Source organism: Lethenteron reissneri, chromosome 65, assembly GCF_015708825.2.
Source record: "Lethenteron reissneri isolate LAM-NWPU_2019-01 chromosome 65, ASM1570882v1, whole genome shotgun sequence".
Taxonomy (NCBI): Eukaryota; Metazoa; Chordata; class Hyperoartia; order Petromyzontiformes; family Petromyzontidae; genus Lethenteron; species Lethenteron reissneri.
This window is the reverse complement of record NC_083843.1, coordinates 3,540,812-3,568,779: the sequence shown is the minus strand read 5'-3', so window position 1 is coordinate 3,568,779 and position 27,968 is coordinate 3,540,812. Positions and strand designations below refer to the sequence as shown.

The 27,968-nt window shown below is 48.8% G+C and overlaps 1 protein-coding gene and 1 pseudogene across 1 annotated transcript in view; one reads left to right on the top strand and one right to left on the bottom strand.

Annotated features, from left to right (window-relative positions):
• The first annotated feature begins 4,702 nt into the window (after positions 1-4,702).
• LOC133359374 (E3 ubiquitin-protein ligase TRIM21-like) lies at positions 4,703-15,379 on the top strand (annotated as a pseudogene).
• A 6,801-nt stretch (positions 15,380-22,180) lies between these two features.
• LOC133359714 (E3 ubiquitin/ISG15 ligase TRIM25-like) overlaps positions 22,181-27,968 on the bottom strand; it is a 45,418-nt gene continuing 39,630 nt past the window's right edge. Inside the window, exon 6 of the mRNA XM_061578234.1 lies at positions 22,181-22,725. Coding sequence (XP_061434218.1) covers positions 22,181-22,725 — 545 coding nt within the window. The remainder of the gene's footprint in view (positions 22,726-27,968) is intronic.

The following is a 27,968-nucleotide window of genomic DNA, read 5'->3' as shown; positions in this document are numbered from 1 at the left end:
CACGCGCTCCACACCCCCTTTAGACTGAGACAACACCGCGCCAATGCCTGTGTCACTCGCGTCCGTATCAAGAATGAAGGGGTGATCGAAATCCGGATAATCCAACGTCGGCGCCGTAGCCAATAGATCGCGCAGGCCCTGAAAAGCCGCCTCTTCCGGCGGTCCCCAACCAAATTTTCGTCCTTTACCCGTAAGGAGGTGCAAGGGCCTCGCGATCGTCGCAAAATTCGGAACAAATCTCCGATAATATGAGGCAAATCCCAAAAAGCAACGTACATCCCCCACGGTGGCCGGGGTTGGCCAATCCCGGACGCACGCTGTTTTGTCCGGATCCGTGGCCACCCCATCAGCACTCACGATATGCCCCAAGTAACGGACGGACCGTTGCAGTAGGTGACATTTCTTAGGTTTAAATTTCAAATTGGCGGAACGCATCCTCGTGAACACCGACTCCAACCGCCGTAAATGTTCATCAAATGTGCGGCTGAAGACGATAATATCGTCTAAATATATGAGACATGTCTCCCACTGCAACCCCGTCAATACCAGCTCCATCAACCTTTGAAATGTGGCAGGGGCCGCATTCAGCCCCATCGGAAGACAATTGAATTGAAACAACCCCTGCGGCGTACGGAATGCGGTTTTCTTCCACGAGGGCTCGTCAAGGGGAAGCTGCCAGAATCCCGAAGAGAGATCTAGCGTAGAAAAGAACTTGGCCCCCGACAAAGCATCCAGGGAGTCGTCCATACGCAGGGGATACGCATCTGCCACCGATATTTTATTCAATTTCCGGAAATCAACACAAAATCGAAATTTGCCGTCCTTTTTCTTGACCAAAACAACAGGCGCGCCCCATGGGCTGTTAGATGGAGATATTATGTCCGCAGCCAACATGTCATCCACTGCCCCCCGAACGTGTTCTCGCTCGGCCGGACTCATCCGGTGCGAGTTCAACCGAATAGGGGCAGCGTCCCCTGTGTCAATATGATGGTAAAGCAACGAGGTGCGTCCCAAATCCAAATCGTCGGAGCTAAACACATCCGAATAAGTCAATAACAATTTACGAATCGCACAACGTTGTTCCTCGGACAGGGAAGAATTTTCACTACATAAGTCGGCAATCCAACGATTATCCGAAGCTCCCGGCTCCGAAACTCCAGCAACCACGCCCTGGCTGTGCAGGCAATCCTGTGCCGTAAATGCCGTAGTGGCATGTGCCACAACCGTACCAGCCGGGACACATACGTTCTCGGTACTCGCATTGAGCACCTGCAAAAACGGTTGTTGGTCCGGCCGGACGATGGTCTGCGCCCCAACCAGCGCCAATCCAGCCGTTATGGTGGCGGACGGTGACAACAAGACCCCAACCGCACCTTGCCAATCAGGCAGAGGCTTCCGATACCGCAAAGGGATAAGCATCTGTGAGCCAGGTGGAATGTCAACAGATACATCGGATAACGCCTGCACCTGGGCGGCAGGAGCAGGTCGCCCCCAGGGCGACGGCAGAAACGAGATTTTACGGCCACCCGGCAATTCAATACAATTCTCATTAATTTTGATCAAAATGGGCATCTTAGCCAGAAAATCAGTACCCAATAAACAAGGAACTGCCAGAGATCTTGAGATTAAGACTATTCCCGAGGCCGACACTTCCCCGATAGATATTTTAGCGTCCACCTGGCCCACAATGCCCATGCTACCCCCGTTTGCAGCGACGCACGACCCGTAAACCGGACGCACGGCCCCCGGTGGGATGCCCAAGAGATGGAAAATGACATCCGATATAATGGTCGCGGACGCCCCGGAATCAACCAAAATACGCACGTCCACCCCTTGTATAGACCCCGGTACAGTGGACGAACCAGTAGCGGCCGCGACGACCCTCCGTGCCAATTTACGCCACTGCGTCACCGAGCGACACGGCCCCGTCGATGGCCTCCCGTTGGTAACAACACCCGGATCGCACAACAATGGTGATGGGTGAGGTGTAAAGCCTTGCCGGGTGTCTGGTGCGCACCGACTTGCCTGTCTTGGAGGTTCCTTCTTTGGCGCGTCTGTTGACGAGGCCTCCTGCTGGGGCGGACCCGGGATGCGGGCCCAGCAGTCCCTGGCGTAATGGCCCCTACGCCCGCAGCAGAAGCAGTCAACGTCGTAGCGCCGCAGCGCAGGCCCCGCGTCCCGACGGCCCCGTGCCGGTGGTGCAGGGCGCGGGACCGGCTTACCCCGGCCCGACCATGGAGCCGAGGCGGCCGTCAGCTCCTGCGGGCCCCCTTCATCCGGCACGTATACCGCCTTCTTAGGGTCCCAACCCACGGCACCTCCCTCGATGATGGGCCCCCCCGTCCACGCCGCGACTTGCTTCCACCGGCGCAGGTTAAACTGGGCGTCCAGACATTTGGCTGCCGCCCGGGACGTTAGCTTCTCGTGGCCGCACACCGGCATGGGAATCCCCAGATCCCGGGACAGCTCGAGCATCTTACCTAAGATGAGAGGCTCGAGCAGATCAGGCTTCGTCTCCGGATATGCGGCCATAGCCAACTCCAGTACCGCACCCCTAAACGCCACCGGCGACTCCTCGGGCGCTCGCTGTCGTTGAGCAAATCGGCGATGAGCATCATAAGGTGGCTCGTAAGCATCCGCCATTTCGTCAAAAACTCCTCGCAATGTTTTCTTCTTCTCGGCCGTTATAGAACGGAAGAATCTGACCGACTCGTCATCCAGAAGAGTCGGCAGTACTTCCAAAGCCTCAGCGTCAGTCCACCTTGCAGAGCGTACCGCCGCCAAAAATCTGCAGGCGAAAGCGCTCCAATCGCCCCCGATGGAGAATTCTTTGACCGTAGTAAGATGACGACTGCGACTCCTCGGCGCGCCGTCTTCGAGCGATGATTCATCCGGTGGCAGGTTCAAAATGGCGTCGCATCGCGGCGTGGTCAAGATGGCGGCTTCCCGTCGCGGAGAGCGCAAGATGGCGGCTTCCCGCCGTTCTTCCCCCGCCACGCCCAAGATGGCGTCCTCGTGCCGCGTGGCTGATGGCGTCGACGGCGAAGGCGAGGCAGCTCTCCCAAACGCCGTCCTCGGCGTGACGAGGGCACACAACTGCGCCAATACATTCTTGAGCATCTCAAGCTGCTCTGCCATCTGTGCCCATCGGAAATCCGCGTCCGTTGGTGCAGACGGGCCCGCCGACGCGGCAACATCTTGAACTCCCGCACTCGCTCCAGCCTGGGTCTCCTCCACCAACGCAGCTGGGTCCATCGCTGGAGGAAGGCCGTCGTCGTCGGATGATGAAGCAGACGATGGCGTCGGAATATTATTTTTCTTAGTTGCTTTGACATGCCGTTACACTTCTGGCACCAGTGTAATAAAGGACTCGACCACGGTATCTGGCTTGGTGTCCTTTATTCGGGTTCGTGTTCTTTTTCCCACACGGCTCTCTTTCAGAGACCCTCCGCTCCGCGGCCGACGCTGCTGTCGCTGCTGTAGCCTTCCTTCGTCCCCCAGCAGCCCCGCTGCTGACCTCTTCGTGCAGCCTCCCCGGCTGCCCTCGACGCAGCCCCACCGCTGCTGTCTCTCCCCTCCGAAGCAGCCCCGCTGCTGTTCTCTCCGTGCAGCCTGCCCGGCTGCTCTCGCTGCAGTCTCACCGCTGCTCCCCGTTTCTCCGGGGTCGGTCACCGCTGGCCGACGGTGCCGACCGTACTCTGTGTGTGTGGCGATCTCGCCACTCCCCCAGCCTTCGCCCTGCGTGGCCTCACTCTAGCCCAGTCTCCCAACACTCTCCTCCTCTTCCGGTTTCTCCCCTTTAAGACCTGAACCCTTACCCCCACGTGACGTAACTCCTCCCCCCCATGACGTCACATCCGGAAGGTCGTTTACGCCCGCATTACATACGTACGCTCGCAGCGTGGGAGCGCTGCGCGAGGCTGTATGAGTAGGGGCGTCGCGTCCGAATGCCGGCGAAACCCTAGCGGGTATTAGGGTGGTGCGGTAACGCCAACGGAATAGGGGATGCAGGCGGGGGAGACCCCGGGGGCCAACGGCCCCCACACATGTACAGTACTACACACAGAGACACACACTGACTGGAGACACACAGAAGTATATATTGTACAGGACTACTCACGTACACACTCACAGATTATGCACGTACAGAAGCAATAAACAGTACTACGGACATACTCACAAACATGCTAGAGACACACAAATGCATATACATCACTACAAAGACAAAGATCTTCGATATAGCCTCATCAGACTGTAGGGGCAAGTGTTGTTAACACGCACCTATGAAGTTTGGATCAGCTCACAATGGGGCGGGTGGCCAGCACCATGCCTGGCCGCCTCTGCGTTCCCAGTGGCGATGTTTATGACACACCGCACAAAGTACACATTTGTGGCTGAGTTGACCTAGAGGATGAGGCCCAGGACAGATTCAAATAATTACCAATAGTGGTGGCGATGGACGTGAGTCGGAATCAAACTCAGGTATCTTATGGGTTTGCAGTGCAGCGCCAGTGGTATAGACACCGCATCCTAAGCTGCGTAAGAATGAGTTTATCTCTTATTACTCATCTCACAAATGAGCCATCGCAGCTGAGTCTCTCTGATTTATATTTACAACAGCACTCATTTCTTTAAGTGTCACCATGAGTCTGTTGTTTGCACAAATAGGGGCACGGGTTCACGTTCCAGGCAGTGTCTCGTGATGTCAGTGACGACAATGAAAATATTTTTTAGTATTTTGCTTCCTTCACCTTCACTATAAGAGAGAGGTCCTGGTCCAGCGCCTCTCTGAGCCATCCGAGTGAAGCCTTGGGTCATGGCGAGTGCGACTCCCAGTGAGAGTGTGGATAGTGAGTTGTGCTGCTCCATCTGCCTGGGCACATTCGTCTGCCCCTCCACGCTGAGCTGTGGACACTCATTCTGCCTCCGGTGCCTGAAGGCCGCCTGGGAGACGGCGAGCAGCTTCAGCTGCCCGCAGTGCCGAGCGACCTTCCCTGTGCGACCCCAGTTGAGGAGGAACGTGGCCCTCGGCAACCTGGCGGAGCAGCTCAGAGTTGGAGACGGGATGGCCGCGGCCATCGTGTGTGACAACTGCTGTGATGGCCAAACTCCTGCATTGAAGACCTGCCTGAGATGTGAGATGTCCTTCTGTGCGATGCACGCGAGGCCTCACTTGAAGAATCCCAGGCTGAGAGACCACGTCCTGGTGGCTCCCATTGCGAACCTGGAACAGCGAAGGTGTCGGGAGCACAGACAGGAGCTCATTCTTTACTGTGAACAGGATGAGAACCCGGTCTGCACTGTCTGCCCCGTCGCAGAAGACCACTCTGGACACAGAGTCATCACAGTTGACAAAGCGCAACAAAAATGACAGGTGAAGTGTAATGTTCCGTTGTAATCCACATTGTTACAGGAGGTTGAGAGATTCACGTTAGTAGGTCGTGACCCCTCACCTCGACCAGGTGAGCTCCTGTTGAGACCAAACGCCCCTTTATAGGGAGACCCAGGTAGAGGTGGCAGGGTGGCTCAGATGTCAGAACGCTGAGATGGTAACGCTGTAAAGCTCAGTTGGAATCTTGTCGGCGCCCATGGTTTAAACCGGATTCTCAGGTTTAGTGAGTTGATGGTCAAAGCACGTTCAAGATTTTACTGCATATTAAATAATATTTTGTATGAGAATTTAAAATATTTATTTAAGTGAGAAACGTAACATTGTATAGTAGGGCGTCTGAGAAGCCGCTCACCAATATAACTGGAAGAGGTTTTAAACATGTTTGATAATGTACGTGATATTTGTCAATGATGTTATCTAAAAGGATATTGAATTGCTCTGCAGTAGTTCTGATTGGAATATTTGTCTCGATACATGACACATACAGTGCAGTCGGGATACAATCGTGGGAAAAGTAAAAGGTTAATGGAGACGTATCCAGAAATATAATGACAACAAATGTGTGTATGTATGTTGAACTTCTTTCGTAGCCAACCGTGCTAATCAGAGATGCGACATGATCAATCAGTGATCCACCAATGGCAATGGTAAGCACCGCGTATTTATGTATGTTTCTACCACACGCAGGAGGAGCTCAGAGTCAATAAGGAGGGGAGAGAGCAGAAGAGGAACACGGCGGCGTCACGGACACGGACGCTCAGGAACGAATACCGGCGCGTGGAGGTACAGAGGAAGACGGCAGCCCCACATATCCCTCTTTCTAGTTTTCCCTACGAATCGTATTTCATTAAACCTCGTTATTATCATTGACGAGCACTGTCCCACGGGTTAACGCGGGATTTAACTTCGGTGAATTGAAAGCGATGTGGATATCAAGCGAATCGTATCCCAATGACAACTCGCTGGCTGCTTACTTTAAATCTACAAAATCAACGACATCAATCTGTAAAAGAGCAAAGTTTGAGTTCGTAACTGTGTTTGTCTGTCAGCACTTTTTTTTAAGCCCATTTTTTTTAGCCCATAACCTTTCTGAAACTTTAATCCTCAATAAAATATATTGAATTTGTGTATTGCACATCATAAAAAAAATTGGACAATATTATAACCGGTTTAGGACGGCTCGATTTGCAACACACGTTTACGAGGTGAATAGAAGGCCAACACGGAAGGACACAGAAACTTCATTTACGACGCAGCTTCCAACATGACAGCAGTTTTGGTTTAGGGGGGGCAGAATCGATCCGCGCTGGACGATGCATTGGCAGCTTGTCCTGTCAATTCCTTTATTGATCACAACCAAAATGCTTGCTATGGAAGATTAAGATTCCGCCTTTCTGGATCCCCCAAATCTGAACTGCACCAAATAGCGTGAGCGCAAGGGGGGTGGACGTGAGTATTGCCTTTAAAACAACATAGCAATGTGACGTGTATTTGTTCTGTATATTCGCAGAAACTTTGACACAATTTTCTGGTAATGTCCTCGGCAAGAGAATTGTTTCAATGTAATTCGTGTTTATCTCCGACGCACCGTTTGGTAGATCCAGAGTGGGACGGACAGACAGATGCGAATGATACCCATAGAGATGTATTTAATTTTCCCCAGATAGACACTCAGCAACGTGTAGCTACAGACAGAAGTATTTACTATACTACCCTTGTCTATGATGTTTTCCCCTTATATCCCATTCTCATTCTCCCTATGCTTTAAATGTTCACGAGCTCCCAATTCACACATCGCTCACCTCGGTGTACATCATCGAGGTATGGTAACAATCATTGCCTGTACTACGCCACATTGCGTGGTTACCTAACAAGTGACTCAACAACTAGGTACTATCTGTGTAGGAGTCTGTGCGTGCGATCAAGGCACGGATCAGCCGAGAGTTTGAGCGCCGGAGGGAGAAGCTGAAGGAGGAGGAGAAGAAGGCACTGGGGCGCGTCGACGAGGAGGGCCGCTCCGTGCTGTCCCGCATCCAGACAGACATCGCTCGCTACGAGAGCAGAGCAAGCGGCCTGGAGCGGAAGATCAACCAGCTGATCGCCGCCCTCGCCGTGCAGGACCCGCTCTCCTTCCTGCAGGCGGTACCACCTCCATTCACTCGCCGCGGTGGCTAGGAGATGTTAACTACCTCGCCTGATATGCAGGAGGTCGTGGGTTCGATACCAACCCTGATGTCTGCTGTAAATTTGGAGTTTGCGCCTCTCTCTCTCTCCTCTTGCATGCGTGGATTTAGAGTAATATGCTGCTATAAGTTTACACACGATAGGCCACTTTCTTGAGTTTTAATTTGTCACAAGGTTACTTCTGAAGCAAAGCCTTACCTGGTAAGGTATAACAACTATGTTTATAGTTTATACTCAGCCTTGGTTTATCAGAGGGTTATCTCCAACCAGCAGAGGCGCACTGCCCTGTGAGACGTTGGCATTGTTGGCAATCTTATTTCATTGTTTTTCGATCTGGCAGCAAGCGGCGGTGTCCATAAATAGACGCGCGTTTGATTCCGTGTGATATTCAGACTTGGACTTGTCCAGTACAACATCGCCATTTACCGCGCCTGTTATGCAGGAGGTCGTGGTTTTGACCCCGTCCCCGACGATGCCTGCTGCAAATTTGGAATCTACGTCTCTCTCTGTCTGTGACCGCGTATATTTTTCTCTGGGTCCTCTGGTTTTTCACTCCACATTTAGAATCAACATCACGCATTCAGAGTATTTGGCTGCTATTATAAATGTCCACATAAGCCAGTTCGTTGAGCTATAATTTGTGATAGCCAGCTCGCTACTGAACAAGAGCGACATGGCCAAGTGGGCCTTACTTGGTAATATAAAAAGTTTTGTTTATTCAAAGTTCAAAAACACGAGTTGTTGAACATTATTTAACTATTTGTTTAGCTACTTGACTAGACCTGCAAAGAGTGGTTTGGTCAATTGTTGGAGTCCGTGTCTAGTTAGACGAACCCTGTTTTTTATTTAAAAAAATAATAAGAATAGGCTTAACAGTACAAAGGCAATGCAAGTTTCAAAGTATTAATAGCCCTGGTTGAACAGTGATGCCTCGCAATAGGTATCTGTTTGGTGTTTGAACATCTTAATACCTCCTATTTTATTGCCAAAAAGAATTTTAGCAATTAGGTCCCAATCACCCCTCTGTTTTTCACAATTCTCCGTTTACAGTTATTTATTAATTTCCTGATGTCGCGCTCCACTGTAAGCAGCAGGTGACTGTGTGGAGGTGGGGCATCTCTGTAGGATGTCAATGTTAATGTGAAATGCGTGTTTGTGTTTTTCAGGATCCCCTGCATAAGAGTCTCAGGTCAGTACCAACCCAGACTCAAACTCGAGCTCTGTCTGCCACCTGGTGGACAAATCAGCGAACGGTCGTGATGTGATTCCTAATAAACCCAATTGTATGCAGTTGTATCACATTTTGTCCGTGTGTAGAGAGACATCGACCTGCATTAGACTCTGCACGTCCCATGCTGTGTGAGTGGAGACTGCACCCTCCATAGACTCTGCGTGTCCCGTGCTGTGTGAGTGGAGCGACTGCTACCCGCCATAGACTCTGCGTGTCCCGTGAAGTGTGAGTGGAGGGACTGCACCCTCCATAGACTCTGCGTGTCCCGTGCTGAGTGCAGGAGCTCGGACTCGCAGGGGATCCAGGATGCGCCTCCTGCCACATTCAGTCACCAAGAGCTTACAGAGGTCATCTCGCTAGGAGGAGTGAATAGGAAGCGCATGGCTCTCGTGTGTGAGTCTCTCTCTGCACTGATCTCTGTCAACATCGTTCATTACAAACACAACGTTGCAGACCGGCACCGCTCGGTAGGCTGCTGCACTTTGTTTCAGACAGGTGGAGTATCCTTGGGGCGTGTATCTTTAAAACATTTTTATTTTACCAGGTAAGGTCCACTGAGCTATGTGGCTCTTTTTCAGAAGGGAACTGGCCACAAATGACCGCTCAACGAAGTGGATTATCACGTGGAAATTTGTAGTAGCAGCCAAATGATATTAATGCGTAATGTTGAGTCTAAATGTGGAGGGGAAAACTGGAGGACGCGGAGAAAAATCCACGCGACCACCACTGGGAAATAGACACATACACTCCAAATATACAGCAGCACCAGGCATCGTCAAGGTCGTGATCGAACCCACGATCTCCTGCATACCAGGTCAGGGAGATAACATCTCCTAGCCACTGTGGAGATTATGATGATGAGAGAGAGATGCAGACTCCAAATATACAGCAGCAGCAAGCATTGTCATGGTTACAGGATCGAACCCATGCAATATGTACATCTGGCGAGGTAATTGACATCTCCCTAGCCACCGTGATGATGATGATGAAAGAGATGCAGACTCCAAATATACAGCACCAGCAAGCATCGTCAGGGTCACAGGATCGAACCCACGACCTCCTGCATAGCAGGCGAGGTATATGACATCAGGCAGATTGACAGTAAGCCCTGTGATAAATACAGGCACAGGGACACACAGTGAAACACTGTACATACAGTACCTGCAAAGACAAAGATTCCCCGTGCAGCTGTTAGCGAGTAGCCATGACGAACGGAACGGTACACGAGGTGGTGGGTGGCCAGCACCACGCCCGGCCGCATTTGTCTCCCTCGTGCCAAATGTTTACACATCACACCAGCAGAGGGCAGTGCAGCGTGAACCATTGGTGTACTGCACCTCTATGCTTATACATTCATCGCCAACGACCACTGACGAGAGCGGTGAAGTATGGTAAAATAACCCCCCCCCCCCAGGACGCGCACGGCGTGGGGAGGCTGTGGTGGCTATTGTACAGATCATCTTCTTGGTTCTTTCGGTAAAGTCACGTAGAAGGGAAGTAATAAAATAATAAAAATAAAACAGTGAGTTTTAGTATGTTTTATTTTTATTATTTTATTACTTCCCTTCTACGTGACTTTACCGAAAGAACCAAGAAGATGAATCCCTGCAGTCACGAAAGCTTTAAATCGAAAAATATTGTACAGATGTCGTGTTTGTAGAGAGACGCTGTGAGAGTGGCGTTAACATTGTGGTGCTGGCATCATCACCACTGTTCACTACCACTGCACACACACCCATGGTCATATTAGTGTAGTGCTATTGTTATTATTTATTATTAACTAATTATTCACTAATTATTCAAAAGTGATAACAGTATGTGTACACAAATACTAACGAATACTAGTATGTGTGCACAGATACTAACGATAATTAGTATGTGTACACAGATTTTAACGAAAACAAGTATGTGTACACTACTACTAACGAATATTAGTGTGTGTACACTAATACTAACGAATATTAGTGTGTGTATACTAATACTAACGAATATTAGTGTGTGTACACGAATACTAACGCATATTAGTTTGTGTACACTAATACTAACGAATATTAGTGTGTATGCACTAATACTAACGAATATTAGTGTGTGTACACTAATACTAACGAATATTAGTGTGTGTACACTAATACTAACGAATATTAGTATCTGTACAGTTGCTAACGAATACAAGTATGTGTACACTAATACTAACGAATATTTGTATGTGTACACATATTACTGGGTCTTTCGGTAAAGTCACGTAGATAAGTTCAGAGAAAATAACAAAAAACTACGACGTTTGGATCGCAACACAAGCGATCGTCTTCAGGAAAAGGGGGGTTAGCTTCCAAGGCAAACTGTTTATTGGGGTTTGAAATGGGCCGAGCCCAAATGTCAGCAGCCAATGATAATGTAACTGGTGGACAGCCAACCCGATGGTGGTTGGTTTTCCACCAATCAAAGGGCTGCCAGGTGAAAAATTTGCATGTTAATGAGAGATTAGCATGTTAATGGCAGATTGTAGAGCCGCAACCAAGAGGTCGGGGAGCGAAGTGGCTGTGCTAGTGTGAACCCTGTGAAAGCGCAAGTTTGAAATGGGCGTAAAGCACAACTAACATCGGAAGGTGGTAGGATGGAAAAATCATAGCCAATTATGACTTAAACTGGTTGATAATGTCCTTCCAATTATTGCTCAGTTTGTACCCATCTTCTCGGATGAAATTGTGTCTGTGTCTATATATATGGATGGCTTCATGAACGAATCTTTGTTGATAGCCAGTGGGCTTGCAAAGTACCTTCGTCTTAGAAAAATCAATTTCGTGTGAGCCCACCGCATTTAAACAATGATCAGCCACGGCCGAGTTATTGGTCCTAGCTTGTTTCAGATCTGCCTTATGTTCACGAACACGGTCCGAGACATGTCTCTTTGTTTCCCCAATGTTACTGCTGCCGCAGACACAGCTTAGTTTGTAAACGCCGGGGTATTGCATGTCAGTGATCACATCCTTCACAGTTGGGATCAGATCACTAATTTTATGTACTGTGTTAAATCAAACCTGGATCTTGTGTTTGCTCATGATTTTAGAAATATTTTTAGTGACCCCTGCTATGTATGGCAGGGTGATGGTTTTCATTGGGTCCTCAGATGGTTATTTCCCAACGGTTGGGGAGATAACTTTACAGATTGTGTAGTCTGAATATCCATTCATCTTGAGAGCTTGGTGTACGTGTTTTAGTTCACTGGCTAGGTGATGACGGTCGGAAATACATCGAGCTCTATGGTGTCGAGTTTTGATGAGGGAATTATTCTGGGATGGATGGTGGTGGGAGTCAGGTTATAGGTAGACATCCATATAGGTGGCTTTCCTGTGCACAGTGTCCCATTGAGGCATCTGGTCTCTTTTCAAATAAAATATCCACGAATGGTAACTTGCCATCCTTTTCCACCTCCATGATGAATTTGATGGCTTGGTGTATGGAATTGATGTGGTTGAGAAATTGGTTCAGAGCTGGTCGGCCATGTGGCCAGATGATGAATGTGTCATCTACGTACCTCTTCCACAAGGACGGATGTAGCATGGATGCATGGATGGCATCTGTCTCAAAGTTTGTCATGAAAACATTGGCTACAACTGGAGATACCCCCCCATTGGGGTACCTTCAACTTGTTTGTAGAATGTTCCATTCCAGGTGAAATAAGTGTTGGTGAGGCAGTGTCTCACCAGGGCCGGTACATCAGCATTCAGTCCTTGTGGGACCAAATCTTCAATGATTGCAATGGTGTCAGGCACAGGAACTTTGGTAAAAAAAGAGACCACATCTAAACTAACGAGCAAATCACCTGGAGATAGTGAGATGTCCTCAATTAACGATACCAAGTGAGCTGATTTGAGTACAGCTGAGGTGGTCTAACCAGTGAATGGTTGTAAGTTCTCAGACAGAAATCGGGCCAGTTTGTAGGTGGGTGAGTCAATGGTGGAGACGATAGGACGAAGGGGTGTCCCTTTTTTTACGGATTTTTTAAAAGCCATACAATCTGGGTGATTTAGCAGCAGAGGGTTTAAAGGAAAGCCGCTTGGTTGGTTGGATCAAAGATGTCGAATCAGTGATGATATTGTTGGTTTTCGTAACGAGGCGGTTGGTGGGATCTCTTTAAATTTTGGTAGAGCTACCATAATTAAGTAGGTCCTGAATGTTATTGTATTTGGTTTTGTCCATGATAACTGTGGCATTGCCCTTGTCGGCTGAGAGGATGACGATGTCATCTCTCTTTTTTATTTGAGAAAGCTCAATGCGCTAATCTATACCGATATTGCTAATAGGTGTCTAAGCATTTTTGAGGATTGCAGCGATTTCCGATCTTGCCATGTCTGCAGTAATGTGACCCAAACCCTTAAGGGCTACGTCGACGTGGGCAATGACATCTTCAACTGGGAGGTGCTTAGTGGTTACTGCGAAATTCAACCCTTTGGCTGGAACCGATTTTAGGATGTCTGAAATTGGACTGTTACTCTGATTGTTAACAATCTTGTCAACGTCTAACTTTTTGATGTGTGGATCTGGTTTCTTCTTGGAAAGGAGGTTGAACTTGGAAATCAGGTTACCTTTGCATTTAGCTGATATTGAGGCGGCTGAAGAGGCTGTAATGTTATCTACATGTTCCCAATCAGATGTAGACATTTTTCGCATCAATGTTAAGTGTGATTTCAGGAGAGTTGTCAAAATTATACTCTTTGGTTCTTTCAGGAAAGTCACGTAGGTATAAAAATATATATATGATTATATAATTTTTTTTTTCCAAAATAACCAAAGAGTATAATGTAGACAAGACTCTCCTTATTTTTCGACCTACGTGACTTTACCGAAAGAACCAAAGAGTATGGATTCCTGCAGGCACGAAAGCTTCAAATCAAGTCTTGTCTAAATTGTCTAGTTCAAAATCAGAGCAATCTTATTCTCTCTGAACAAGCTCCGTTAAGCATTGGGAGAAGTGACAGCAGTAGATGTCAGTGTAAAGACGTTCGGTTTACACAAATACTAACAGATACTAGTATGTGAACACTAATACTAACGAAAACTAGTATGTGTACACCAATACTAAGGAATATTAAATATGTACAGAAATACTAACGAATATTAGATATGTACACAGATACTAACAAACATTAGATATGTACACAGATACTAACGAACATTAGTTTGTGTACACTAATACTAACTATTATTAGTATGTGTACACTAATACTAGCGAATATTAGTATGTTTATGCTAATACTAACTAATATTAGTATGTGTACACTAATACTAACTAATATTAGTATGTGTACACTAATACTAACGAATATTAGTATGTGTACACTGATACTAACGAATATTAGTATGTGTACACTATTACTAACTATTATTAGTATGTGTACACTAATACTAGCGAATATTAGTATGTATACGCTAATACTAACTAATATTAGTATGTGTACACTAATACTAACGAATATTAGTATGTGTACACTAATATTAACGAATATTAGTATGTGTACACTATTACTAACTAATACCAGTACTGTATGCATTTGTCATACGCTTGATGATCACAGTGTCACGTATCAAAGTATCACGTAGTGCGGAATGACGACAACACAACAGATAACACAACATCAGCGTGTGTGTGTGTGTACACCAGAGGTGGGACAAAGTCATTGTTATGCAAGTCCAAGTCGAGTCTGAAGTCATCAAATTCATGACTCGAGTCTGACTCGAGTCCAAGTCACATGACTCGAGTCCACACCTCAGAGGTGGGACAAAGTCATTGTTATGCAAGTCCAAGTCGAGTCTGAAGTCATCAAATTCATGACTCGAGTCTGACTCGAGTCCAAGTCACATGACTCGAGTCCACACCTCTGGTGTACACACCACGTGTGTGTGTGTGTGTGTGGACTCGCCACTTGTGTGTGTGTACACGCCACGTGTGTGTACACGCCACGTGTGTGTGTGCACACGCATCGCCGTGACCGCTGTGCGAGCGTCGCTGCTGTCCTCACCACAGATGGATGCTCACCGACTCTGGACACAAACTCAGCACACGACAGCCTTCAGATTTCCTCGGATCTCAGGAGAGCGACGCTGAGCAGTGGCCACCAGCGTCTCCCCATCACCCACACCGCTTTGATTACTGGGACCAAGCCCTGTGCTCTGAGAGTATCTCGTCGGGTCAGCACTACTGGGAGGTGGACGTGGGGAGTGCTTGGAGGTGGAATCGGGTTGGAGTCGCGTACGGGACGATCCCTCGGAGAGGGAGTGGTGCTGAGTGCGGCCTGGGTGGGAGTGACGTCTCCTGATGTCTACAGAAACAAGGCGACAGCTTCTCAATGGTACATGGCGGGGTATCGACCTCACTGTCGGTGCTGAAGCCTCCGCGGAGAGTCGGGGTTCATCTGGACTGGGACGCAGGGCTACTGTCATTTTACAGCGCCGACTCCATGGCGCCATTGCACTCGTTCCACCAAACCTTCGATCATCCCCTAAATACTGGGCTGCTGGTGGGGTATATCGGTGAGTCCGTGAGGATTGTGGATCTGAGTGGTGCGTCCTGAGAGAGGTGAACGTGAACAGCGCAGAGGGCAGATGCCACGACGCACGGCACTCACCACCCTCGTCACCGTCACGTGCAGTGCCACGCCCGTGACTGGCTGGTGGCTGTCGGTGGCTAGGGGCTGCGTGGCTCTCCATCACAACGGGGGGGCTGAGCATAAACAATCCTCACAACCTTCATTAGGGGGGGGGGTGATAAAATAAGTAACGCTCTGTGTGTATGTGAAGCCAAGGTGGATGTATTCACCCTGCCAGAGAAGTGTGACTGTAGTGTAGGGGTGCAGTGAGTAACAATGGTGAACTGGGATGTGTTTATACACTGGTGGTGTCATGGTTTGTGGGATAGATACAACAACAACAATAATAATATCAATTCGAAATTTGTATAAATGTGCGCGTACGACAGTGGAATTGTAACTCTTGTATCGTTGATTCTACAATAAAAATACAGAACACAACAAAAACAGCAATATAGTTGTGTACAGCGTCATTTGTGCTCACTGCATCCTGCAACGCCGTTCATTAATTAAACACGAGGACCAAATCCTCTCCACAGCCACTGCCAAGCAAATTAAATCTACAAATTAATAAACAAATAAAGAGATGGCGCCAAACACAAAAGGCGCCAACAATGTCCGAGCTGTTCAAGTTGTCTGCTGAGGCTGCGTCATGGACGTGGTGACGTCACCACGCACGCTCCCCCAACGAGGTGACGTCACCACGCACGCTCCTCCAACGCGGTGACGTCACAACGTCACCCCTCCTGCACCACAAACACAGATTCTGACATTCTGGATTCCCGCCACTGGGGGAGTCCCGCGTTGTGACGTCACCACGTCACCGCGTTGGCGACAACAAAACAAACAGAGGCCCTGAGGGGCAACCTGCAGCCTCGCTGCTGTGACTCAGCACTGTGGGGGAGGGGGGAGGATCACCACTGACGCTGCTGTGACCCAGCACTGTAGGGGGGGGGATCACCACTGACGCTGCTGGGAACTCCCCGCGAGGGCGCCACGTGGCCTGGGAGAAGGCGGTAGAACAACACCAACCACCTCCACAACCACCACCACAACAACCACCACAACCACCACGACAACAACCACCACAACCATCACTACCACAATACACCACCATAACAACCACCACAACAATCACCATTAGCACAACAAGAATAACCACAGCCACCACCACAACAACCAAAACAACCACCACAACCTCCACAACCACCACCACAACCACAACCTCCACAACCACAATCACGACCACCACAACCACCACTAACACAACCACCACAAAAAACACCAGAACAACCACCACAACGACCAACACAACTACCACAACCACCACAACAACCACCACAACCACCACCACAGCAACCACCACAACAACCACACAACCAGCACCACCACCACATCCACCACAACCACCACAACAACCACCACAACCTTCACAACAACCACTACAAATACCAACACAACTTCCACAACCACCACCACAACAACCACCACAATCACTACAACCACAACAACCACAATCACCACAATCACCACAACAACCACCACAACCACCACCAGAACCACCACAACAACCACAACAGCCAACACATCCACCACAACCACCACCACAACAACCACCACAACCACCACAGCCACCACAACAACCACCACAACCACCACAACCACCACCACAACCACCACCACAACAACCACCACAACCACCACCACAACCACCACGACATCCACCACAACCACTACCACAACCAGAACAACAACCACCACAACCACCACAACAACCACCATCACAACCACCACCTCCACAACCACCACCACAACAACAACCACAACCACAACAACTACCACCTCAACCAACACCACCACAACAACCACCACAACCACCACGACAACAACAACCACATCCATAACCTCCACAACCACAATCACCGCAACCACCACCACAACCACCACCACAACAACCACCACAACCAGGACCAGCACCACAACCACCACCAACACAACCACCACAAAAACTACCAGAACAACCACCACAACCACCACCACAGCAACCACCACAACAACCACACCACCAGGACCACCACCACATCCACCACAACAACCACCACAACTATCACAACAACCACTACAAATAGCAACACAATTACCACAACCACCACCACCACAACAACCACCACAATCACTACAACCACAACAACCACAATCACCACAACCACCACAACCACCACAACCACCACCACAACCACCACAACAACCACCATCACAACCACCACCACAGCAACCACAACAACCAACACAACCACCACAACAACCACGACAACCACCACCACAGCAACCACCACAACAACTACCACAACCACCACCGCAACAACCACCACAACCACCACAGCCACCAAAACAACCACCACAACCACCACCGCAAACACCACCACAACCACCATAACCACCACCACTACAACCACAACACCACCACAACAACCACCATCACAACCACCACAACCACCACCACAACAACCATATCTACCAACAGAACAACCACCACAACCACTACCACAACAACAACCACCACAACCACCACAACAACCACCACTACAACAACCACCACTACAACCACCACAACAACCACCACCACAACCACCATCACAACCACCACAACAACTGTAGTGACATAGGACGGGTCACTACTGTGTCGGCCTTTACGAGGGCTGGTGGCCCCAAGGGGGTGCCTGGAGGGTCACGTGGTGGAGGATCCGGACCTTCCCAGAGGTGGGGGAAGGGAGGCGAGGCCTGGGCAGAGCCGGCCACGCCGGAGCGGTTATAAGCGGGGTGTGGACACAGAGCGGGGCTGTTCAACCCCGAAGTGAAGACGACATCATCGGTCCTCAAGTCCCGGGTCGTCGTCCATGACCAGGCAGCCCGTTGCCTGCCTGGGTCACGCTGTATAGTGCTCCAGAGTGTTAGTGAGTTGAGGAAGGTGGTCACCACCTTATGTACAGTGTTATATTACTTACCGTTCTTATAAATAGTGTTGCCTCCAAGCTGTGTGTGTGCACCTAATTCGAACCCACTACACAACCACCACCACAACCACGAGCACAACCATCACAACCACCACCACAACCACCACCACAACCAACACAACAACCACCACCACACCCATTACAACCACCACAACCACTACCCCAACCGCCACCACAACCACCACCATCACAACCACCACAACTACCACATCCACCACAACAACCACCACAACAACCACTACAACCACCAACACAACCACCACCACGTGTTAACTTCACACAGTGACAGGGACTGGGAACTAACAATACAAGTCGTCCCCAGGCTTTTTGTCAACACGCCGCACGCAAATTCCGGTTATGGGCAACAATCATTAATATATTTATTCACTAATACATATTTATTATTGTACATATTCACTGTATATTAATGTTTTGCTTAGATGCTTATATTTATGTATTAATATTAATTTATATATCAATATATTTAGAAATATATATTTATAGTTTCATATAAATACGTAAATATGTTTATATTTTGTTACGTATATACATTATTTTATATATTTTTTCTTATAAAGATGCGTATATTTACGTATTAATAAATATATTTCGAAATATATGTATATATAAATCCACATTTATAATAAAAAATATAACGATATGAATATATTACAAAATCTGAAGATATTTACAAATTTATTTAAATGTAAATACATGTGTATATATGTTTATATAAATATACCAATAAATATATATTCATAGGTATATTTTAAATATATCTATAAATATATATTCATAGGTATATTTGAAATATATTTTTATCTATACATTAATTAACATTTACATAGAAACTTAACAAAATATAAAAAATATATATTAAAAAATATACGTGTGTATATATTTAGAAATAAATGTGTGTCGAAGTACGATGACCAGCCGTGTGGTAGTGGTAGTAGCTAAACGGTGCCACGTGACGCATCGTGGTGCTGGTGTGATGACAGCGGTGTGGTAGTGGTGGTAGCTAGACGGTGCCACGTGACGCACCGTGGTGCTGGTGTGATGACAGCGGTGTGGTAGTGGTGGTAGCTAGACGGTGCCACGTGACACACCGTGGTGCTGGTTCGATGACAGCGGTGTGGTAGTGGTGGTAGCTAGACGGTGCCACGTGACGCACCGTGGTGCTGGTTCGATGACAGCAGTGTGGTAGTGGTAGTAGCTAGACGGTGCCACGTGACGCACCATGATGCTGGTGCGATGACAGCGGTGTGGTAGTGGTAGTAGCTAGATGGTGTCACGTGACTCACCGTGGTGCTGGTGTGATGTTGCTGCGTGATCCTCCATTGGCACCGCTTGGGGCTGGGTTCAACAAAATAAATACAAATGGGGGGCGGGGCGGTGAGGAAGAATCTTTGGGTGATACCGAATGTATGGATGGGGACTTCATGGCAACTGAGAGCGTTAATACGCAATGGAGCGTACACATTGGAGGTGAATAAAAATATATATATTTCACTCTGATCACATTCCACACACAAGAACTGCCACCAGCCCCTCGGAATTGAGATCTATTCCGTCTGTGTGGGATAGAGTGTATCCCCTCTCTCCCTCCCCCCATTCCCTACCTCCCCTCCCTCCATCCCCTCCCTCCGTCCCCTCCCTCCCTTTCCTCTACTCCCTTACCCCCTCTCTCCCCCCTTCCCCTCCCTCCCCTCCCTCCCTTCCCTCAATTCCTCAACTCCCTCCCTTCCACTCCTCACATGCGTGAATTTCCTTCCGAGTTCTCCGTTCTCCTCCCACGACGTTTTGATTGCAACACAAGCGATTATCCTTTGGTTGGCTGTCAGTATACTGAACGGAAAAAAAAATTGCTTGTTTGATTTGGAGCTTTCGTGACTGCAGGAATTACTCTTTGGTTATGCGTTAATTGTGTGTTGACCGACTCTCTGTGTTTCATTGCATTACATTTCCAAATTTTGCAAAGTTTGTTTGATTAAGTGTGTTTTCTCTTTCACTGTGTGTCCTCGTGTTGTAGTATTTCCAGCAGTCACGAAAGCTCCAAATCTCTCATTGACGTGCTAATTTCTCTACCCCCCCCCTCTCTCTGCCCCCCTCTCTCTCTATTTAAGACCTCGACACAGAGGCGTTGTTTATCTGTGTGCCTACGTGTGTCTCTCTCTGTGTGTCTCTGTGTTATCTCTCTCTGCTTATGTGTCTGTCTATGTGTCTCTGTGTCTGTGTTTTGTCTCTCTCTCAAATTTAGCAATCTTTGGAAGAACGTAATAAACCAGGTAGGGTGTTGACTGTTATGCTAGCCGACTCTCTGAGTTGTATTGCATTATATTTCAAAGTTTACTAGGTTTGTTTTCTCTTTCATTTGTACCTGATGATGATTGCTTGTGTTGCAATCGAAACGTCGTATGCTATTATTTAATTTATTTTTTCTTTCTACGTGACTTTACCGAAAGAACCAAAGAGTATATCGACGTAAATAATTATTGCCATAATTTGTGTCCGGAGTGTTTACAAAATGCCTGGAATCGATTTTTATTTTTAGTTCCCAGTCCCTGTCACTGGGTGAAGTTCACGCGTGGTTGTGGTGGTTGTTGTGGTGGTTGTGGTGGTGGTTGTGGTGGTAGTTATGGTGGTTGTGGTGGTTGTGGTGATTGTAGTGACGGTTGTGGTGGTTGTTGTGGTGGTTGCTGCTCTGCTGCCTTCTCCTGGCGAGCTCCGGACCACTTGGCGTCTCGTCGACTCGCCCTCGCGGGGAGTTCCCAGCAGCGGCAGTGCGTGATCTACCAACCCCGCCCCCCCCACAGTGCTGGGTCACAGCGAGGCTGCAAGTTGCCCCTCAGTGCCTCTGTTTGTTTTTGTTGTCGCCAACGCGGGACTCCCCCAGTGGCGGGAAGCCAGAATATCAGAATCTGTGTTTGTAGTGCAGGCAGAATCCGATGAGCTGTGAAGCTCTTTGTGGTCACAGATGGTGCAGTGGTGAGGGCGGGCGTGGGGGGGACAGATGTGGTGACGTCACTGCGTTGAGGAAGCGTGCATGGTGACGTCACCGCGTTGGTGGAACGTGCGTGGTGACGTCACCACATCCATGACGCAGCAGCAGATAACTGGAACAGCTCGGACATTGTTGGCGCCTTTTGTGTTTGGCGCCCTCACTTTATTTGCTTATTTGTAGATTAAATTTCCTTGGCAGTGGCTGTGTAGAGGATTTGGTCCTCGTCTTTAATTAATGAACAGCGTTGTGGCATGCAGTGAGCACGAATGACGCTGTACACAACTACATTGTTGTTGTTTTTGTTCTGTGTTTTTATTGTAGAATCAATGATACAAGCGTTACAATGCCACTGTCGTAAACGTAGATTTATACTTTTAAAAAATTAATATAATTATTGTTGTTGTTGTTGTATCTCTCCCACAACCCATGACACCACCAGTGTATAAACACATCCCAGTTCACCATTGCTAATCACTGCACCCCTACGCTACAATCACACTCCTCCGACAGAGTGAATACATCCACGTTGGTTTCACACACACACACAGAGCGTTACTTATTTTATCACCCCCCCCCACCCCCCCCATAAATGAAGGTTGTGAGGATTGTTTACGCTCAGCCCCCCCGTTGTGACGGAGAGCCATGCAGCCCCAAGCCACCGAAAGCCACCAGCCAGTCACGGGCGTGGCACTGCGCGTGACGGTGACGAGGGTGGCGAGCGCCGTGCATCGTGGTGTCTGCCCTCTGCGCTGTTCACGTTCACCGCTCTCAGGACGCACCACTCAGATCCACAATCCTCACTGAGTCCCCACTCCCATACACTCCCAGCCCAGGATGTAGGGGCTGAGCGAAGGTTTGGTGAAACGAGTGGAATGGCGCCATGGAGTCGGCGCTGTAAAATGACAGCAGCCCCGAGTCCCAGTCGAGATGGACCCCGACTCTCTGCGGAGGCTCCGGCACCGACAGTGAGGTCTCTACCCCGCCGTGCACCACTGAGAAGCTGTTGCCATGTTTCCGTAGACACCAAGATACGTCACTCCCTCCCAGGCCGCACTCAGCACCACTCCCCCTCCGTGGGATCGTCCCGTACGCGACTCCAACCCCACACCACCCCGCACTCCCCACGTCCACCTCCCAGTAGTGCTGACCTGACGAGAAGCTCTCAGGGCACAGGGCTTGTGGATAGAAATCAAAGCGGTGTGGGTGATGGGAGCGATGCTGGGGGATAATGCTCCACGTCACCGTCCTGAGATCCGAGGAAATCTGGAGGATGTCGTGGGCAGAGTTTGTGTCCAGAGTCGGTGAGCGTCCATCTGTGGTGAGGACAGCGACAACGCCCGCACAGCGGTCACTGACGACGCGTGCACAGTAGCGGCACGAGCACACACACACACGCTGGTGTTATGTTGTCTGTTGTTTTGTTGTGGTCATACCTCACTAGGTGATACATTGATACGTAACACTGTGATTATCACACGTATGACAAATGAATACAAAACTAATATTCGTTAGTATTAGTGTGCACATACTAATATTTGTTAGTGTAGCGGCATCGTTGAGCGCTGTACGCAATTGCCACTGCTTGTAGCCTGTAACAACGGCCTCGAGTCAACAGGGGGCAGAGGGGAGTGTGATGGTGAGTAGTCAGGCCGTTGGGCTAAGGCAGCTCGGACCACAGGTACAAATTCCCAGACCCCCAGGAAGGGGGCTGGGGGATAACGTTACTCCCCAGGCCCTTCCAGACGGTTCCAGAAGGGAGGAGTGGCTAGGGGCAGAGTGAGCCAGAATCCAGTATAAAAGACGGTCCCCTCAACGGGACGGGGAGTCGTCGTTACCTGAAGACCTAAGAGCCACCCTGGAGCCGCCACCTTGAAGCCCGAAGCGAAGAGCCCAAACGGCGGAACCCGAACCCCTGCCTAGGGTCGAGTCAAAGCTTATCCAGCAAAGACGTTAAAGTGTAACCAGTGTTAGGGCAGGCTAGCCCGGGGGATATACCTCTATAGATATCGGGTGGAATGGGCCATACCCCTTTTTATATTGTAAGTTTTATTGTTGAATAAACGTGCTGCCTCCAGAAGAAGTGAAGTCTTCTCAAGTTTCCCACTCCCCACGTCCACCTCCCAGTAGTGCTGACCCGACAAGAAGCTCTCAGAGCACAGGGCTTGTGGACAGCACTCAAAGCGGTGTGGGTGATGGAGGCGACCCTGGGGGACATCGCTCTGCCTCACCGTCCTGAGATCCGAGGAGATCTGGAGGAGGTCGTCGACTGAGTTTGTGTCCAGAGTCGGTGAGCGTCCATCTGTTAGTATTAGTGTACACATACTAATATTAGTTAGTATTAGTGTACATATACTAATATTCATTAGTATTAGTGTACACATACTAATATTCGTTAGTATTAGTGTACACGTATTAATGTTAGTTAGTATTAGTGTACACATACTAATATTCGTTACTATTGGTGTACACATACTAATATTAGTTAGTATTAGTGTACACACACCAATATTCGCTAGTATTAGTGTACACATACTAATATTCGTTAGTATTAGTGTACACATACTAATATTAGTTAGTATTAGTGTACACACACTAATATTCGTTTTAGTGTACACATTCTAATATTCGTTAGTATTAGTGTACACATACTAGTATTCGTTAGTATTTGTGTACACATATTAATATTAGTTAGTATTAGCGTACACTAATATTAATATTCGTTAGTATTAGTGTACACATAATAATATTCGTTAGTATTAGTGTACGCGTTCTAATATTCGTTAGTATTAGTGTAAGAAAACTAGTATTCGTGTACACAAACTAGTATTCGTTAGAATTAGTATGCACAAACTAATACTCGATAGTATTAGTGTACACATACTAATATTCGTTAGTATTAGTGTACACAAACTAGTATTCGTTAAAATTAGTGTACACAAACTAATATTCGTTAGTGTTTGTGCACACGTACTAACACATTCCTGCGGAGGGAGCTGCTAGGAACGTTGGGTTGCTCGGTCAATGGCCAGAGTCAACGGCGGCGTGGTGTATTCCGCAAATATGCCCGACTGTGAGGGCGGGCACAAGCCGGCGTGAGTAGGTTAAACGTTGAGTTTTATAAGGGCACCACGGAGTGACCAGCCCCTCCCCACCCAGCCCCGCCCCTCCCACCCCCACCCAGCCCCACCCTCCCCACCCAGCCCCTCCCCACCCTCCCCACCCAGCCCCTCCCCACCCAGCCCCTCCCCACCCTCCCCACCCAGCCCCTCCCCACCCTCCCCACCCAGCCCCTCCCCACCCTCCCCTCCCCACCCAGCCACACCCTCCCCACCCAGCCACACCCTCCCCACCCAGCCCTTCCCCACCATCCCCTCTCAAACCAGCCCCACTCCTCCCATTTTTGGATGCACGACGGACGGACGGACACAATAATCCCCTGTGGGCTGGTGGAACCAGGAGGTCCCTACCAGTAACATTCGTTAATATTAGTGTATACATACTCATTTGCGTTAGTTTTAGTGTAAACATTAATATTTGTTAGTATTAGTGTACACATATTAATATTCGTTAGTATCTGTGGACATTTTCTAATAATCATTTGTATTAGTGTAAAATACTAAAATTCGTTAGTATCTGTGTACATATACTATTATTCATTAGTATTAGTATAGACATACTAGTGTAGTGACATCGCGGATGTCACTGTGTAATGCCGGCCCTAGAGAGGCAGGGCATGCGTTGTATTGACATCACGGGCACCAATAGAATGTGGGTGCAGTACCGGCCCTAGAGGGGCTCGGTGAGCGCTGATCGATAGCGCTTGATGGCACCACGCTTGGCGTGCAGTGCCGACCCCTACAGGATAGGGTGTGAGAGTGCCGGCCACGGGGAATGGGGTTACTATAGGCCGTGGCACTGTGGTTGACCCCAGAGGACACGTGACCGGTAAAGTCTACACAGGGGCCCCAAGTGGGGGCTAGGGGTGGTCACATGTCAGGGTCGAGATCCTGCTCGAGGATTTTAGAAGGTGGTCGTGGTCAAGGACGGCGAAGCCAGCCACGCCGCAGAGGATATCAGCCAGGTCACCCAGAGGGACCGGCGCTGTTGTTATCCTGAAGAAATCTACGTTCTAGGTTCTACGTCCTACAGAGTCTCAAACACGTGGACCGGAACCCAAGCTGTGGTCTGGTCCGTTGTAGCTAGTTATAGTGTAATTAGTGTAGTTAGCCTGGTGATCACCACCATAAGTTGTTTTTCTGTAAAAGGGTAGTTGCCCCGTGTGTTGGTGTTAATAAATGTGTTTAATCCAATGAGTACGTCTGCAACTCAGTTGAACCCATTACACTAGTATTAGTGTACACATACTAATATTCATTAGTATCTGTGTACACATACTAATATTCGTTAGTCTAGTGTACACAAACTAATATTAATTAGTATTGGTGTACATATACTAATATTCGTCAGTATCTGTGTAGACATACTAGTATGCGTTAGTATTTCTGTATACATACTAATAATCGTTAGTATAAGTGTGCACACAATAATATTCGATAGTATCTGTGTACACAATAGTGAATAATTAGTGAATAATAATTAATGATAATAGAATTACACTAACATTACCATGGGTGTGTGTGCAGTGGTAGTGAACAGTGGTGATGATGCCAGCACCACGATGTGAACGCCACTCTCACAGCGTCTCTCTACAAACACGACGCCTGTACCACAGCCACCACAGCCTCGCACACTCTCACACCCACACACAGACATTGTGTGTCACAGCCTCGCACACTCTCACATCCACACACAGACATTGTGTCACAGCCTCGTACACTCTCACATCCACGCACATACATTGTGTGTCACAGCCTCGCACAATCTCACACCCACACACATACATTTTGTGTCACAGCCTCGCACACGCTCACACCCACGCACAGACATTGTGTGTCACAGCCTCGCACATTCTCACACCCACGCACAGACATTGTGTGTCACAGCCTCGCACACTCTCACATCCACACACAGACATTGTGTGTCACAGCCTCGCACACGCTCACACCCACGCACAGACATTGTGTGTCACAGCCTCGCACACTCTCACATCCACGCACATACATTGTGTGTCACTGCCTCGCACAATCTCACACCCACACACAGACATTGTGTGTAACAGCCTCGCACACTCTCACACCCACGCACAGACATTGTGTGTCACAGCCTCGGACACTCTCACATCCGCGCACAGACATTGTGTGGCACAGCCTCGCACACTCTCACACCCACTCACAGTCATTGTGTGTCACAGCCCCGCACACTCTCACACCCACACACAGACATTGTGTGTCACAGCCTCGGACACTCTCACATCCACACACAGTCATTGTGTGTCACAGCCTTGCACACTCTCACACCCACTCACAGTCATTGTGTGTCACAGCCCCGCACACTCTCACACCCACACACAGACATTGTGTGTCACAGCCTCGCACACTTTCACATCCACACACAGACATTGTGTGTCACAGCCTCGCACACTCTCACACCCACGCACAGACATTGCGTGTCACAATCTCGCACAGACATTGCGTGTCACAGCCTCGCACACTCTCACACCCACGCACAGACATTGTGTGTTACAGCCTCGCACACACTCACACCCACACACAGACATTGTGTCACAGCCTCGCACACTCTAACATCCACACACAGACATTGTGTGTCACAGCCTCGCACACTCTCACACCCACGCACAGACATTGTGTGTTACAGCCTCGCACACTCTCACACCCACTCACAGTCATTGTGTGTCACAGCCTCGCACACTCTAACATCCACACACAGACATTGTGTGTCACAGCCTCGCACACTCTCACATCCACGCACAGACATTGTGTGTTACAGCCTCGCACACTCACACCCACTCACAGTCATTGTGTCACAGCCTCGCAAACTCTCACATCCACACACAGACATTGTGTGTCACAGCTTCGCACACTCTCACATCCACGCACAGACATTGTGTGTCACAGCCTCGCACACTCTAACATCCACACACAGACATTGTGTGTCACAGCCTCGCAAACTCTCACACCCACACACAGACATTGTGTGTTACAGCCTCGCACACTCTCACACCCACTCACAGTCATTGTGTGTCACAGCCTCGCACACGCTCACACCCACGCACAGACATTGTGTGTCACAGCCTCGCACACTCTCAAATCCACGCACATACATTGTGTCACAGCCTCGCAACAATCTCACACCCACACACAGACATTGTGTGTCACAGCCTCGCACACTCTCACACCCACGCAAAGACATTGTGTGTCACAGCCTCGCACACTCTCACAACCACGCACAGACATTGTGTGTCACAGCCTCGGACACTCTCACATCCGCGCACAGACATTGTGTGGCACAGCCTCGCACACTCTCACATCCACACACAGACATTGTGTGTCACAGCCTTGCACACTCTCACACCCACGCACAGACATTGTGTGTCACAACCTCGCACAGACATTGTGTGTCAGCCCCGCACACTCTC